The sequence below is a fragment of the Strix aluco genome, chromosome 11 (genome assembly GCF_031877795.1).
Source record: "Strix aluco isolate bStrAlu1 chromosome 11, bStrAlu1.hap1, whole genome shotgun sequence".
Taxonomy (NCBI): Eukaryota; Metazoa; Chordata; class Aves; order Strigiformes; family Strigidae; genus Strix; species Strix aluco.
Window position 1 is genome coordinate 19,042,501 of NC_133941.1, and position 17,231 is coordinate 19,059,731.

The 17,231-nt window shown below is 44.9% G+C and overlaps 1 protein-coding gene across 7 annotated transcripts in view; it reads left to right on the forward strand.

Moving 5' to 3' along the window:
* HEMK1 (HemK methyltransferase 1, mitochondrial release factors N(5)-glutamine) overlaps nt 1-17,231 on the forward strand; it is a 35,471-nt gene that overhangs the window by 5,587 nt on the left and 12,653 nt on the right. For all 7 annotated transcript variants that reach the window (XR_012624737.1, XM_074836461.1, XM_074836466.1 and 4 more), the window contains 2 exons: nt 391-484; nt 16,929-17,081. Coding sequence is in view for 6 of the 7 variants with exons in the window: in XM_074836461.1 (XP_074692562.1) it covers nt 391-484; nt 16,929-17,081 (247 nt within the window). In the remaining variant the exon portion in view is untranslated. The remainder of the gene's footprint in view (nt 1-390; nt 485-16,928; nt 17,082-17,231) is intronic.

Sequence of the window (17,231 nt, forward strand, 5' to 3'; positions counted from 1 at the left end):
TGTGTTGTGAGTGGCTGTCAGGTCAGTCAGGAATGATTTCCCCTTTGTAAATCCCTGCTGATTACTCCCAGTCACCTTCCTGTACTTAGTATGTTTGGAAACAATCTCGAGGACTATTTGTTCCATCACTTTCCCCAGTGTCAAGGTGAGGCTGACTGGCCTGTAGCTGCCCGAGCCCAGTGCTTGATTGCAAACTCTTTTGTGGGAATGGAGCTGGCACAACTCCCTTAGAGTGCACATTGTGCGGGTGGTTGAGAGCCTTAGGGGTGTCTGGGTGCTCACCCTCAGCAGGGTTATCTGGTTAGTAACGAGGTAAGCGTGGTATTGAGAGCTTTTGTGTGTTACGGTGTGTAGTCCTAAAGTGTTCACGCTTGCTTTTGCCTGCCACAGAATGCCGGTGCAGTACGTGCTTGGTGAGTGGGACTTTCAGGACCTGACTCTGAAGATGAGACCCCCAGTATTTATTCCTCGGCCTGAAACAGAGGTATGAATGTGGAGAACGTGGCAGGGTGGGCTTGAATCTGTGAATTACATCATACAATACAATCACAGCATGGTTATGAAGGCGCCCTGCATATCGTTAGGTTGTAGTGATGAGGAGGTCAGATCACTTCTTCTAGAACAGAGGGGGATTCTAAGCTTGTGATCTGGAACTCATGCTGGTGAACTTTGCCTGCTGGCTCAGAGCAAGAGATGTTGCAAGCTAGCGTATCACTTAATTACTCAGAGATTCATCTCCATTGATGGAAGGACTTGGCTTTCTTTCTTATTTCTGCTATAGTAGTGACTTCTAAAAGTTCAAAACCTATACTGCTATGTCTTTGTGGCTTAGTACTTTGATACAAGGACAAGAATCTCGAAGTTGTCCAAATGCTGTTAGAAAAAATCCTGTGGTAGTAGAAAGCTGCTACTGGAAAATGGTAATGGACTCTGGGGAGCTTGTTTGTCCATGTGCAGACTAAACCAGTGCAGGCTGGTAGGAGATGGCACCTACCACCTGTCTGATGGCTCCGCAGTGGTTTCTGGACAAGCGCTGGCAACTGAAGGGGTGTTTCCTGAGTAGTAACAAAACTAACACTGAAAACTGAAGGGTAAATTCTGACCTGGGCTGGAATTAAATATGAATATCAGTTGTAAGAATGTAAAGGACAGCCATACATGATCAAGTTAAAACTCTGTTTTCCCCAGGAAAGGGGAAAAGCCCAAGAACTCCATGGTGATGCTTTCCCTGACAGTAGCCTAGCTTTCAGCTCGTGGACCATCCTAGCTAGGAAGTCTTTCTGTTTACCAATCCTCAGGAGGTGTTAGGTTTTGTGAGGGGTTTTTTGGGGGGGGTGGGTTGGTTCTTCTTTTGTTTGTTGGTTGTTTTTTTTTTTTTCTGAGCATTTGTTTTCTTTTGAAGCCTGTGTTAACTTCTGGGGATGAAGTGGTCTCCATAGCTTGTCCATTTAGGAGTCCCAGAAGCTTAAACCTGTTTTGGTCTAACAGTCATTTCTTCAATCATTTGCCTGCTGCTTGGTGACTGTTGTACTGTGCTGGCCTTCTGCTCAGGTCTCTGTAAGTTAGGGGCCCATGCTGTAAAAAGAATGGAAAGGATTGTTCAGACAGAATGTCCCCTACTGCCAGTGTCAGAAGTGATGCCAGGACTGAGTGGGCTTTGGAGATGGGAAGACCACCTTTGCTTTTTCTGGGGAAGGGTTAGTATTGGGAATGTATGAAGAAAGCAGCAGCTCACTAAAGAGAGGCTGCAGTCTACAGAATCCTCATCTGACACCTTTTATTACACAAAAGTTAAAAGGCAAAGGCACCCTATGCCTCCCTTGTGCCCTCTGAAGAAGATGGTGCTACTGAAATCCGTGAGAAGGTTCCAGGCAATTTAGTGGGAAATCAGCACAACTACCACTTAGAGATCCTCTCATCTCAGCCTGTAGAAGAATATTCAGAACCAGGCTTGGTTTGGTGTGGGGCATCAGCAGCATCTCACTGAGAGCCTGCTGAGCCCTAAATCATCGTGGTGACACTTGTGTCCAGAGAAGGTCTGAGCTCTCTGTTGTGTCTGGGTTTGATCGCTTTGTGGCGATTAAGTTTGGAGATAGGGCTCTAAGGAATAGTTTTGCCAGTTAGAGCCCAGTGATGGTTAGCTTTGTTGTTGTCAACAGTATTTCTGCTCCGGTTGATTCAAGAGTGTTTCCAATCTCTAACTCTCCATTAATTTGTGGATGCAAAGTGAGCATTAAAACCGGGGAGAACTTGCATGTTCTGCAAGTCAGAACATCTGCTGGCAAGGCTTCCTCTGGTGCTGCGCTCTTAATTCTTTCCATGCAGTGCCAGGCTTCAAACAAAGGCCTATTGTGTGGAGTGGAAGCCAGGGTGGCTAATGCCTGAGAACGCTGTTAATTGTGCCCACATGTGTGGTTTTGCTAAAAGCATCTCCGCTGGCCCAAACTAAAATGCAGTCCTGTCTAACATGCTGTGTTTGGAACCACTTAACATACCCTGGTGCAAAAAAGCATAAACAGCTTAACCCAAACCTTGTCTCTCTGGGAAAACTTTATTTGATGTGTCACAGTACTTACTGTGAAAGCACATTTTTAGCACATTTATTATGGAAGGTCAGAAGTTTATGATGATGGCTCAGGAATGGAGCTCTGTTGGCAACTGAGAATTTTCTTGTGATCTGGTGCTGGGGATGTTACTTGAACAGGAAGAGCATGGGGACAAGATCCAGCTATTCAACAGCACCTGACAGGACATAGCTTTAGGCATGTGCTGCTTCCAGGAACTGTGTACTGTGTGTAACCTGTTGCACAAAGTGAGTTGGTGTCCAGATCCTTTCCTTCTGCTAGGAAGGAAGGGCTGGTTGTCTCTGACTCAGAGCTTTGTGTGATGTGTTTGGGTTGGGGTTTGCCTCTGTTTTGTTTCATCAGAGTCATTTTTCCAGACTTCACTGGAATTAAAAACCATAGTGGAAATACCTCCTCTCAAAAATATTGAAGTTAGTTGCATCTGTTGCTCTCTTTCTGTTTAGAATTTGTCTGCGACATTCTTAAAACTGATATTTGGTGAAAAATTTCAGCACTAATACCCGTAAATAATCCTTGTCCTTTAGGAAGCAGTTCATTATCAACATTGATATCCCAGGTTCAAGTTGCTTATCTGTGACTGCACACACAAGCCACATGGCTTGTCTTGTCCTTGGCTGAGTAAATGTGACTCCCTAAATTGACTTGCTAGTGCAAATACATAAGCAGCTGCAAAATTTACTTTCTAGTTACATTTGTGCAGCTTCTGCAAATGCTTCTGCTTGTTGATTCAAAGACTAAAAGGAAGAGGAGCCATCTTTATCGTGCACATTTTGTTCTACGGTTACAACAGAAGGGTTATAATAACTCTTGCTCCCAGACACGTTGGTAATGGCATGAAGGCAAACACAGTATGACATAAACCACCAGCATTGTTTCAGTCCTGGGGACAGGGACACATGCAAAGAGAGAAGCTCAGCTGTCTGCTTAATTTTGCCCTGTGTGAAATTTACCCCTTTTTAGCCTATTTAGTGTTCTCTGGTAGCTGAGTCCTCTCCCGTTTGCTCCCTCTGGGAATATTTTTTCAGCACATGTGGCTTCGTTTGTCCGTTCCATGGGAATCCGGGTGGGGAGGGGGCAGGCAGCCAGAATTAGGAAACTAGCAGGTCCTGTTTAAGCTCTGAGAGCAGGATAACAAAGCTGGTTGCATTCAGTCATAACTTTTTGGCCCGTAGGGCTGATAGATACTTCTGTGAGCGCAGACATGCTGCGTCAGAGGAGAGTTTCGTTAAGCAGTCCTCAGTCTCACCTTCCTCTAGCTACCTGGCCCTCCGTGAGCAAAGCTTTGGACTTGCTGCTGCAAGCACTGACTGGGTTTGCAAGGGCTTGCAGAACCCAGCGTGCTGCCTGCTTTCCTCAGGCGACCATCAGAGCCAGGCTTTGCAATGGGGAGGTGTTTGGGTCAAAGTTTAGGCGTGTGCTCAGTCTTGGGAATTTTCTTTGTTATGTGATTATTATTGTAACGTCAAGGACTCCCTGTCTCAACATTGCTCGGTCACTGTATTAATGGAGAAGAAAGTCCTTTTCACAAAGCAAGGCTGTCTAAAACTCGGGCAGCAGCCTTGTGGATCAGAGGGAAAACAGGACACAGAGAAGGAGAACTCAGACAACCGTGGATACATCGTTCCTTTTTTTACCCGGCAAATATAGGCTAAATGCATCCTCACCATGACTTCGTTAAGGAAAGGTGTGGTTTGGTCCAGGACTTCGCAGGAAGTAGTTGGGGGTATGAGGCTCACCGGGCTTTTACCCCTAGAGGGCACTCCAGGCTTAGGCTCGTGCTGTTCCTGATCGTTCTATTTCTCATTAATTACTGTAGGATTGCCGCCGTTTCTGATCCCCTCCTCTCTCAGATGCTGTGTTTTAAAGCAAGTAAAGGGTTGTTCAATGGAGACAAAAATGGTCATTTTTTTATCCTTTGCAACTAATGTGTGGGTAGAGTCGGGTTCTTGGACACTGAGTTTTCGTTTTTGCTGGAGGAAGGCTGCTGGGAGGAGAGCTCTGGTTCTGCTTGGGAGGATTGTCAGTCTCGCCATCCCCTCTGACCCTCAGGCCACCCAGGACTCCCCTGGTGTCATCTCCTTGACCTGTTGTGATCTCAGCACAAGCTCAGACCCTATGTAATTATTTTCTGTCTTGGCTTTGTTGTGGTGGCTGTGTCATGAGAACAGTCCATTGTCCTGTAAGGCGGGGAGACTGACTGTAGTGTGAGGATGCGTGTTCAGCCTGGGAGACATCTTAGGGAAAGAAATTACAGGTCTGTGCCATGTTGAACATTTTTTAGCAGTCATGCAGAAAAGATTGTGGCTGCAATCTCCTGTGAGAGCAAGAAAAAAGACTTAGTGGATCAGACTATATTGGTCTGTCTAGTGCAATGTACTGTGTCTGATCGGGGATTGTAGCAGATGGTAGGGGCAAAATTACAAGGGAAAAGATGGGTGTGGAGGGATCCCCCCTTCTTCTGACAGTCAGCAGTTAAGGGCTGCTCTTAGCCAAAGCTGGATTTGGGGCCATCCTGCTTCATAATCACTAATGGATCTGTCCTCCATTAATTTGTTTAATCCTCTTTTGAGTCTGTGTCTAGCCCCATGACATCATCTGACAGCGAATCTTTCTAATTTTGTATTGTAAGTGGGAAAAGTATTTTCTTTGCTTCTGGGGCTGCCTGCTTATTTAGCAGGAAAGCCCTTCTTACTGTATAACACAAACCATTCATGCCTTTTATAGAATCTGTAATTTTAAGTCCTGTCGCTGTCTAATCAATTCTTTTTCCACCTATGACTTTTAACTTGTTTCCCAAGACAGATTGTTTCTTTCCCACGGTAACATGCTCAATACACCGAAACCATTGTTGTTTACTTGTGTCTGTCAGCTGAATGGCAGTCATTGTGCTCGGCTGTTCTGCAAAAGCACTTTAGGCAAAGATTTGCTCAGAGAAGCCTTTCATGAAGTTTAACCTTACTTCTAGCTAAGTGTAATCATTAACCTTTCAAGAAAGTCAAGTACACAGAGAAGGGAGGATTTTTGCTTCCTGACATGTATATGCAAATATACAGATTGCAAGGTGGGGCCTTTCTCTGGTGCTTCACATTTTCTGGTTTAATCAGTGCTAAAAGGAAGCTCTTGATGCAGAATGGCCTTTCATTTCCCTAATTTCATTGCCACAGATGGTTAATTTTTTGGAAAGGTCAAAAGGTCACAGTGTCTAGTGAGTACAGCCATTGATCAGGAGTCAGGAGACTTTTTTTTTTTTTCATAGTTTTTCCTCTGATCAGTTGTCTCTTCAAAGGAAGGCTGTTTCTCCTTGCTGCGTCACTGGCTTCCCAGTTTGGGAAATGAAAAGGATAATGGTGCTCTATCTTGCACATAGCTTGAGATCCTTTCTTGAAATATATGTAGACTCCTATAAGGTATATTGAACATAAATGCAATAGGGCATTATTTAATAGATCAAAAATTGACTGCTATCTGTCAAAATGTAGCTGTAAACACACATGCTACAGTTGGAGCATTGCTGTTGTGGCCTCACACAGATCAGATTTTGCCTGTATGATAGGCAATATTTTATCAGTATGTTGGAGAAAAACAGTGTTTTCTGAAAGTGGGCTGTGGCACAGAGGCTGGGGAATGGGAATTATGAAGGGAGCCTGTTTTTGCTGCAGAGCAGTTGGAATTGCCCCTTAAGCTAGGCAAAAGTGTTTAATAGGATCATATATGCAGAGACAAATAATGCAGCCTGTGCCTTGTGGCTGAGGGGCTTCCACTGCCAGAAGATCTTGGAGAAAGATTTGGGGCTCTTATGGGTATTCTGACCATGAGCACCCATTTTCAGTGGGCTGCCTAGCAGGCTAATGTGATCCTTGCGTGTTTTAACGGGGGACTGCCACGTCCAAGTAGCAGGATTAAATAATCTGCGTACTGCAGTAGTGGAATAGTTGCAAAAATGTTATGTTACTGATCAGTTGAGAAAGAAATGTAAAACTAGGTTTGGAGAAGAACCAGTAGATAGATTAACAGCTGGAAAAAATCTGCCTTGTTGTAAAAGACTCTTTAGCTCATCAAAGACAAGTTAATTACCTGGCACAGGGAGCAGAAATTTGATAACAGAAGTCTCTTTGGTTTCATAAGTGTATAACAAGCACCATAAATGCAGGCCGGAAAAGGTGCACATTTTTAACAGAGAGTGTAATTAATTACTGAAACAGCTTAGCAGGAGTCTATTGCTGGCCACTTTAAAATCAGGACAGGATGTTTTCCCAAGACAGATTTCTTCTTGTTCAAAAGGAAATGGAGGAAGAAACAGGGTTGTTCCTGGCTAGCTGGCCAAGATGAACTATGGCAATAGTTTCTCCTGGCTTCCTATGCAAGAAAAAAAGGCTGTGCTAGTGCAGAGGATTACTTCACAGTTGGTGACTTCCAGGACAGACTCAAAAATGTAAATTTAAAGCTAAAATCTGTGCTGAAGGCAAGGAAAGCAGCAGCTGTTCTTTTAAGTCATGCACAAACCTGTTCCCCAGGCTAACTTATATAGAATTTCCTTATATGTTCTCACAGATCTCTGTGTTCTTAATGCCTTTATTTTTTGCCCCTAAAAGAACTCTATGAAGTCTTTAGCTTTTTAATCTCCCTTTTCCATTTGAAAGAGGGTCTTTATTCCTGTGAGTTTCAGCTGAGTAGCTTAGCTCATCCACAGTTAGAGCAGGATTTAGGACTAGAATTGGAGAAAAGCAAACGTGGATGGCTGTAATATGAGGGATGGGACTTGAGGGGATTCCCACGTGAACAGGGAAAAAAACCCCAAACATTTCCTACACACCAGCTTCTTTTAGACATCCAAGTAACTGGAACTTCAGAGCTAGGGCTTAGCGTGCTGGACCAGTGCATCTGTCCAGATGCTTCACCCAGCAGTGGTCAATACCAGTATCTGCAGAGAAGGAAAATGCCTTGCTTCTGAAGAGATGTGCTGACATAGAGGTTTGTGCTGGAGACCTGAGGTACAGCCATTTTACAGTGACTTTGATCCACTGTTCTTGCCCCTCTGGGGTGTGGCTAAGTTTAGATGTGGCAGCTGTGGTAACTTCTCTTGGGCCCTAGCACGTACGGGTTGCAGAGGTTGCTGCCTTTTGGTGAAGTCATTTCTGGGTGCTGTCACAGCCTCTTCTCCAACAGATGAAGCAGCACTTGACATGTGCCCTGACACAACAGGAACTGCTTCTGTTGTGTGACAAAGAAGCCAAAGTCCTTCCTCAGTATTAGGTGTGCCTTTACCTGTTTGTCACTGCTTCTGCTTAAAGCTACCTTTTCTTTCTGGATCTGTGGCTCCTTCTAGAGTTGTTCTGGTGTTTTGCTTTCTGTACATGTATAGGGGAAGTTTTATGGGTTTTGTGCAACATTTTCTCTTTCTTGCTGTGGTGCCAGGCAGAAGAGCCCAGGACAAAACACCGTAGCCTGCCTGCCTGCCCACTAAGCACTGGGCTGGCTTGGTGGCTTGCTTCTGGAAGGAGGGTATGTGGTAACTTCTAGGGCCATTGCCATGGAGTGAGGTGTCAGGTTTGGCTTCCTGGTGTTTTGTCATGTGCTGACTGGCAGCCAAGTGGACAAACAGGAGGGGAGGAGTGATTCAGTTAGTATCAGATCAGGCTCTATGGAAAGTCCTGGATTCTGAGAACAGAAGTTTCTGGAAAGCACACAAATAAGTAGAACATTCCCAGGAATTGTGCGAGAGCAGAGAGAAGGTTACACAGGTTTTCATGTGTCTTTTGCTTTCCTTGTCCTGTTTGCTAATGTGGCGGGGTTAGACCCTCTTGCCACCCTGTCTTGTCCCCTTGGAAACTTGTCTTCCTTGCTTTCCCCGGAACATGTGGGGCATGAAAAAAGGGTGCTTCTAGGCAACGCAGTGTGAGTTTGTGACCTCCACCCTTGCCTTTCCCATTTCTCCCCTTCTCTGTTTTTTCTTAGCCTTGTACTTTTAATCACAGAAACATCAGATGGGTCATTCACTGTTGTTGGACTGTAGCACGTGATTGCCTCAACTCTGGACTGCCGCACAGCTCTGTAGCCACTGCTGAGCAGCAAGAATCTCTGCTGTTTCCTCCAACTGTCTTGGTGCTGAAAGCTGCCTGACCTTGCGCTGTCTGCTGGTTGGAGCTGTGCAGCTGTGGAGCTTGTGGTTTGGGTGCTGGCAGACACTGTCCTCATGCTTTCTTTGTGCAGCTGCGGTTCCAAGAAATACAGTGAACTAGAGACCTGGCCGCAGGGAGGGGGAGGCGATACCAAGAACCTGTCAGAACATGGGTGTGTGCTGGGGGGGGCGTTGGGGAACCAGAGTTGTGGGTGGAAGGGTGAGGTAGAGGCTCATGGGAAGCTGGAGGTGTTCACAAAGTTTTGCCTTTGTTTCACTCAACAGAGAAGATGGGGGGGGGGGGGGGAGGGAAATGCAACCAAATAAACCAAATAAATGACAGCGTGAACTTAGGGTGAATCAGGCAGTGAAGCAAGACTTCCTGGAATTACAAGGTGAGAGCAGGCTGTGCGTGGCTTGGCTAGGAGACAAAAGCTTGAGAACCTCTGAGTGCTGGAAATTAAGTAGCATGGGAAGCAAATATTTGTGTCCCCTGTATATAGAACCATTGGTAATAGGTCTCTTCTAGTCCTTGCAAGTTCTTCTTTTGCTTGTCGGGGCCAGATATCCTTCTCCCTCCCAAGGATGTCCTGCATTTTCCCCTGTAGATCTTAAAATTTACTTCTGGCAAAGACATATAGGGTCTAGATGCTGCCACCTTCTCCCCACTCTGTTTGTGCTAAGCAACAGAATTTAGGTCCCTGAAAACTTATCACTTGATGCCTGCATCACTTCTAGCCCAGTGCAATGTAAAAAACTGTTCAGATACTTTGCTTTGCACCTAACTTACCACCCTCAGGTTTCAGAGGTGGCTGGTACTCTTGACATCCTCTTGAATATTTATTTGCACAAAGTCCTGTAAAATGGGGGTGAAGGGGAAGTTCACTGATTATTGCTGTGCAAGAGGAGTTTGCAACATGCAGAGAATTGGGATTTAGTCATGCTGGTAACTGCAGAGCTGTGAGCTGGCCCCATTCCTAAGCCTAGCCTGTTGCCCTGACTGTCATGCTGTCTGCCTGTACCAGGTGACAAAGGCCCTGGAGCACACTGGCATTGCTGCTGTGCCCTGGAGAGGTGCGTGACAATCCTGCAAGCTGCAGGGGAGAGGACAGCTGTGGGGCAGTTTTAGCCATACATAAGATACGGAGCTCACCTTTTCGTGTGACTTCTAGCTCTTCCTCTCTGCTGCTTGAACATCTCTGTACACCCATCTATTGCATGAAATGTGCAATCTGCCCCTGCAAGCAGGTGTCAACAGCTCTGAGTTGCGGGGGCTGCCCAAGCCATGTCCAGGCCCCTCCTTCCCTTCCACCTTCATGCCATTGCTAGCAAAAGCAGAGAGAGGTTTTTAGTTTCTCTCTGGGTTTGTCTGTTTGCTATTCAGTCCCTCCACTCTTTCCAAAAGTGGCTTTTGCTGGGGGAAGTAGCTTCTTGCACAGACTAGGGGAGAAAAGATATTAAAAATGTTCCATTTCCGCACTCTGACACAAATATCACACTTATACCCACGTGTGTGTACACCACGCATACTGTAAGCAATAATTTGAATTTTAATAACTTCACAGTTGAGCATTCATCCTATCCATTGGTTAGCATGCTGTGGGTAAATGTGGAATCAGGTCACATTTCTAAGCTACTTTTTGAATTTATGGTTTTACTTGCTCCTTAACGCAGCACTTTGGGGTGTGGTTTTTTTATTTACAGTTTTTATCTACAACAGTAAAAACCAAAAGACAATTCAAGAGCAGGCAAGCACTGTTTGTTTAGATGATGAGGGAACCTGGTTCTGATCTTTGTGCCTTCTGCTTTTCTGCGGGAGGTCAGCTGCCCTCACCCAACTCTAGACCGGCCTGTTCCTAACTGGAGTTTTGGGGACCCGTTTCCATGATCTAAAGTGGAAAGGTGTGGATGAGGCTTCAGGAGCATTGGGTTCAATGCTCTGCTCTACCATAGTCTTCCTTTGTGAGTTTGGGATTGTCACTGTTCTACAGTTGCTCGTCTGGAAAATGGAAGTTGTGAGGATAAATGTGTTAAAGGTACTGAGGTGCTCAGCGTGTTGCAGGGACAAGGCGCCTGAGCACGCCAACTCATTTTTCCTCTTTTAGAGATTACAATGACACACGGATTGTCAAGTCTTTGTTTTGTCCAAAATAACATTTTTCTGTAGTGAAGGACATTTCTCTCTCTGATGTATTGAATCCTGTAAATGGTGTAAATGAAAGTAAGCCCTTTTGAACAGCCTGCCATTTCAGTTTAGAGTGCCAGGCTGTGGAAAATTTACCTAACATATTCCAAAGGTTAATCACCTAGGCTGCCAAAGTGTTTTCTCTCATTTCCCAGTTGAATTTTTATAATTTCATCTCTCAACCTTTAGAGATGGTAATCAAACTGGTGCTTAAGATGACTTTTAGCAATGCTGGCATTATATTAGCAGATGCTTGGGCTCTGAATCTGTTCAGTCTGAGATGTGGGGTATCCTACACAATAAAGACCACTGCCTTTGGCCATCTGCTGTTGTCCCAGTTTCTCAGTGTCTGGGACTGGTATTTCTTTTTAGCACATTCTGCCTCTTTGATGCTCTTCTCCAGCTGTGGCTCTAGTCACATTCTTCTACAGAGGTAGGGAATGTCTGTCTTGCAGGTTATTTTGTAGTCTGTATGAACCCTGTAGTACGTGCCCAGAAATACTTCATCTCCCAAGATGAGATCTGAAGGTGGTTCTGCTGTGTTCTGTAAAGTGCTGTAATTTATCAGTTTCCAGTGGTGACATTGTGGGAGATAATGGTGTGCTTGGAGAAGCACAGATTTTGGCCGGATCACTTGCTAAAACATGAAAAATACTGAGAAGAATCTGAAGAATGCTGTTTCAAAATGATTTTGGATAACTTTATCATTCATGATTTCTGAAAAGGAAACCTAGTGGCAATGGCAGTGGGCTAACTGGACATACTCGGTATCATGGTTGCTGGGTTTTCCTGATTCTTCTACAGTTGTTGGGGAAATGTGGTTGTCATGTGTAAGCTGTAAGTAAAGAAAAAGACCGTGGTATCACAGCCAAATTACAGAATGTCAGAATGTCTTATTTCAGTACATTGTTTGGTCTTTACTTCTTGCTTTTAATACATACATAATTGCAAATTTAATTCAACATTAAATAATCTGTACTAGTATTTTTTTGTCCTAATTTGCCAGTTAGAATATATGTTCTGTTTTGCTTGCTGATTGAATTTATTTCGTAAAAGAATTTATCTTCATAATTATTGAACTTTTTGATTGTAGTGAGATACTAATGTCCTGAAAAGGATGTAGTTTCTTTAGGATGCTACATTATTTTCAATATATTTTAGTTTTGAATTATTATAATAAAGGTGTGTATTAGGAGAGAGAACTAGCCTTTTCCTCAGTATATGAAATAACCAAGACAGTAAAGCAAAGTAGTCAGGAAGTAGAATACAAAGCCTAAGTAATACCAATATCCCTTTTTTAATATACATGTGGTAGAAACTGAAATCAGTCATGTTTAAATAGGAGCTTTGGCAAGCACTCTAAAAATACTTTCACTGTGGAAGTTCCATTAAAAACTCCAAGCTTAAAATTACTAATGAGAAACTTTAAGGAAGTTAATAAACGCTGACAGTAGTTTTACTGTATGGAAGTTACATTTGAACATTTGTAATCAATAACTTGTGCTACCCTGTGATCAGCCCTGGAGACAGATGGTTCTTCTGAGTTACTGTAGAGATTTCCTGGAAATATTTGTAAGTGACCAGAAATGGCTGGTATTTAAGAGTGATTTAATGTCTGAGCAGAATTTTTTGGGTGGCTCTTCCTCTGTGGTCTGGGAATCATCAGGACCTGCTTCCCCAAACCAGCTGTGGTTACAATCTCTGGCTGTCTCCATTGCAGAAGTGTTTTCAGAATGATTCATCTGGAGCTGTTAGAGGAAAGGCAAAAGCCATTTCTACCATGAAAGTGGGTAGATAAGGTGTTTATTTTTCCCTGTTATCTGAGTGCTGGTAGTCCTCTGATGGTTTCCCACAGTCCTATTGGGAGCCTGTATGTTTTCCTCCATAATTGTCTAGGAAAGGAATCTCAGAGCAGTAAAAAGGAATATGTGATTTTTGGACGCTGTTAGCAAAACTCCCTTTTGAGTGCAGTGCCAGTAAGGACATGGTAACTGGGGTAGGGCATTGCAGGGTGGCTCCTCACACCTGGTTGAGGCTAGCTGACATATCAGTCACCAAACTTAACTTTGCAGTGAAGACACACTTCTTGGGTGAGGCCTCTCAGAATAGGGCCCTCCAGCCTGTGGGCTGTTCTTGTTTCCCTCTTGGGCTTTTGGGTATGAGCACAACAGAGCTCATCGCTGAGGGGCACTGAAAGCGGTGGAAGGCAGAGGGCACAGTCTGGAGAAGCACAGAGGCTGTTGTCATTGAGTATCTGGTGAGCAAAGGCATGGGCATCTCTGGCTATTTCCAGCTCAACAGTTGGAGAAGATCTGAGAGAAAACAATGAAAACAGTTGAAGGTGCTTGTTGTTAAAAAGCCCCTGAAGGCCCCAAAAGGCTGTGACTGTGAAAAGGAGCCTAAAGAAATCGAGGACTACAGTGGTTCCCGAAAGGCTATTGTTGGCAGAGCCAGGCTACTAGAAAAGCAGCAAAGCCAAACACAGCTGAGTTGAAAATGACAAAGGCTCAGAAAAGCTGATCTGAAGAAGTAGTAATGTTACTAGAAGAAATATGGAGTGTTCACGCATCCAAATAAACCAAATCTTTCCTTTTTACTTATGCTTTCAGGCTCTTTCAGCAGGAGGAATCAAGAGGCAAACATTCTATTAAAATGGAGCGGTTCAAAGCTGCCTGGCTTTGCAAGGCCCGGATAATGTTGAAATATGCCTAGTTTTCCATCCTGGACTGTGAAGTAGTGCAAGCTTCACTTCTCTTTTCTAAGCACTGGGTGTGTGCTTGCATGCAGCGGCATAGTACTTTAATATGTTTAAAAGCAGTCCATGTCTTTGTGGGAAACCTCAGAAAATACTGTCTGACATTACAGCCTGTGTCTCAGGTGCTCTGCTGCTGGGAATGGTTTGTCGAAGCTCATCATAGAATGGTTTGGGTTGGAAGGGACCTTAAAGCTCATCTAGTCCCATCCCCCTGCCATGGGCAGGGACACCTTCCACCAGCCCAGGTTGCCCAAAGCCCCGTCCAACCTGGCCTTGAACCCTTCCAGGGAGGGGGCAGCCACAGCTGCTCTGGGCAACCTGTGCCAGTGTCTCACCCCCCTCACAGTAAAGAATTTCTTCCTTACATCTAATCTAAATCTACTCTCTCTCAGTTTAAAACCCTTACCCCTTGTCCTATCCCTACACCCCCTGATAAAGAGTCCCTCCCCCCTTTCCTGTAGCCCCTTTAAGTACTGGGAGGCGGCTCTAAGGTCTCCCTGGAGCCTTCTCTTCTCCAGGCTGAACACCCCCAACTCTCTCAGCCTGTCCTCACAGGGGAGGTGCTCCAGCCCCCTGAGCATCTTCGTGGCCTCCTTTGGACCTGCTCGAGCAGGTCCATGTCCTTCTTATGCTGGAGGCCCCAGAGCTGAACACAGCACTGCAGGGGGGGTCTCACGAGAGCAGAGTAGAGGGGGAGAATCCCCTCCCTCACCCTGCTCCCCACATTTCTCTTCATGCAGCCCAGGACACTGTTGGCTTTCTGGGCTGTGAGTGCACATTGCTGGCTCATGGTCAGTTTTCCATCCACTACTACCCCCAAGTCCTCCTCCTCATGGCTGCTCTCAATCCAACCCTTGCCCAGCCTAGATTTGTGCTTGGGATTGCCCTGACCCATGTGCAGGACCTTGCACTTGGCCTTGTTGAACTCCATGAGGTTCACATGGTCCCACCTCTCCAGCCTGTCCAGGTCCCTCTGGATGGCACATCCCTTTCCTCCAGTGTGTCGCCCGCACCACACAGCTTGGTGTCGTCGGCTCAATCCCACTGGCCATGTCACCAACAAAGATGTTATACGGCGTTAGTCCCAACACCGACCCCTGAGGAACGGCGCTCGTCACTGCTCTCCACTTGGACATCGAGCTGTTGACCTCAACTCTTTGACTGTGCCCATCATGCTCATTCCTTATCTACAGAGTGGTCCATTTGCCAAACCCATGTCTCTCAGATTTGGCAATGAGGATGTCATGCAGGACAGTGTCAAAAGCTTTGCACAGTCCATTATGCAATGTCTGTTGTTCTTCCCTTGTCCACCAGCACTGTAACCCCATAGTAGAAGGCCACCAAATTAGGCGGGCACGATTTGCCCTTAGTGAAGCCATGTTGGGTGTCACTAATCACCTCATTTTCCATGTGCCCTAGCAGAGTTTCCAGGAGGATCCAGTCCATGATCTTGCTGGGCACAGAGGTGAGACTGATTGGCCTGTAGTTCTCTGTTTCTTCCTGTTTTCCCTTTTTAAACATGGGGTAATGTTTACCCTTTTCCAGAGAGCAGGAACTTCACCGGACTGCCATGACTTCTCAAATATAATGGATAGTGGCTTAGCCACTTCATCTGCCAGTTCCTCAGGAATCTCATCAGGTCCCCTGGACTTGTGCCCTTTCAGGTTCCTTAGATGGTCTTGAACCTGATCTTCTCCTACAGTGGGCAGTTCTTCATTCTCTCAGTCCCTGCCTTCTGTGTCTTGGGTGGTGTGACTGGAGCCCTTGCTTGAGGCAAAAAAGTCATTGCCAAGCCTTCTGCATTTCCTAGGTGATCATGTCTCCCATTTCCTTCTGGAGAGGGCCCACATTTTCCCTAGTCTTCCTCATCCCTAAGGCTTCATTTTTATATCTGTTTGCATCCTCCCTCCCTACTTACTGCAGATGCAAATTGGCCTAGCATGAAGGATGATCAACAGCAACAAATATCTTCATAAAAACTACAGCTTTGCACAAGGCATCTATTACACTGCACCCCAGTTAGGCTGATGTATCCAAGGAAGAGCTTATGCCCTTATGTACAAGCCTGCTCGGTTTAGGCTCCTGAAAAAGGCCATTGCTTTACTAAAGAGAAGCTGCCCTGCCTGCCAGGACATGTTGCTTTATAATATTCCTGCACATGCCAAGCACATGCGAGATTCCTTGTAAAAATGAAAGGCTGGTAATTTTCCTGGTAATGTCTTTAATTTTTAACTCTTGGCAAAATCAAGCCAGTTATTCTTTGTAAATTTTGTTAAGTTTTCTGGATTTACAGGAGAGATCCAAGAGCAGACCTCTCAAGTGGAATAACCTAGGTATCATGGGAGTGCCTTGGGCAGTAAGGCCTTGTTTCTGCACTGTTGTGCCATGAAAGCACAAGGGTTGCAGGGAGTTGTGAGCACCTGCTGAAGCTGCCTATGCACTCAAGTTGTTTATAAGGTTTCTGTCTTAGAGTTTTCTCTGGTGAATATCAAGGGAAGTTTGTGCTGCAGTCTGAGAGGGGCACGTGTGTGCTTTCTCTTGTAGCTAGTCACTTATTTTCTCAAACCTTAGAACTGTATATCTTTGAGACCTCTGCTGCTGGTTGGATTTTATATGAACTTGTAAAGAGATTTAAAAAAGAGGAGATTGATGGGAGCGAGGAGGCAGCAATGGCAGAGATGCATACAGATCCAGTAGCATGGATGAAAATCTTTTCCACGTGACTTCATGCCAACAAAATGTAGTAGGAGTCCACAACTGATATCCAGCTCATTTGGGTCATTTAATAATTCATTGTATTTGCTTTGCATCTGCAGGTTGGATTATTGGTTTAGATGCTGTTAAGAGTTGTGCATCTGCCTCCACATTATATACCATACTGAGACAGTATCGAAATCTTAGATTTTGAAGCTTACAGATTTTGAAAGCTGGAATTTTGGAGTAAATAAAATTCTGTTGCAGAAGATAATGTGCTCCAGCTGTTTGGTTATTGTTTTTCCCAACAGTGCTAGAAGATTTCAGAGGATTTGTGGGGAATTGTATCCTGAGGATTTGGTTACTAATCAAAGCACCCTGTGGGGGAGATGGAGCTGAAGTGACTTCTGGCATGTCAGTTCCATTGCTGCCATCTGTGTTTTAAAAATCAGCAACAAAAATACATTTCATTGGGCTACAGAGTCAAGAAATTAAACTCCGCTCCTCAGACTGCAAAGGTGTGAGTCAAAACAGCAACCTTAGAAATTTTTGTTTGTTTGATTTTTTTTTTTTTTTTTTTTTTTTTTTTAGGATCTTGTCTCTATAGTTTTGGAGGAAGAATCTCAAAAATGTGAGAAGAATTCAGGCCTCTGCTTCCCAGTTCCTGTCCCTCATCCCGTGATCCTGGAGATTGGCTGTGGCTCTGGAGCAATTGCTCTGAGTCTGTTGTGCAAACTGCCACAGGTGAGCTTTTTTCAGTGCTCATGGCATAATAGATGCTTGTGTTACAGGACAATCCCACTCTACTAGTCTTTGTTGAGACTTCACAGACAGCCTTCTTTGCTTTGATGGGACTTCAGCAGCTAAGGTCTCTAACAGTCAGGCTCTATAAGT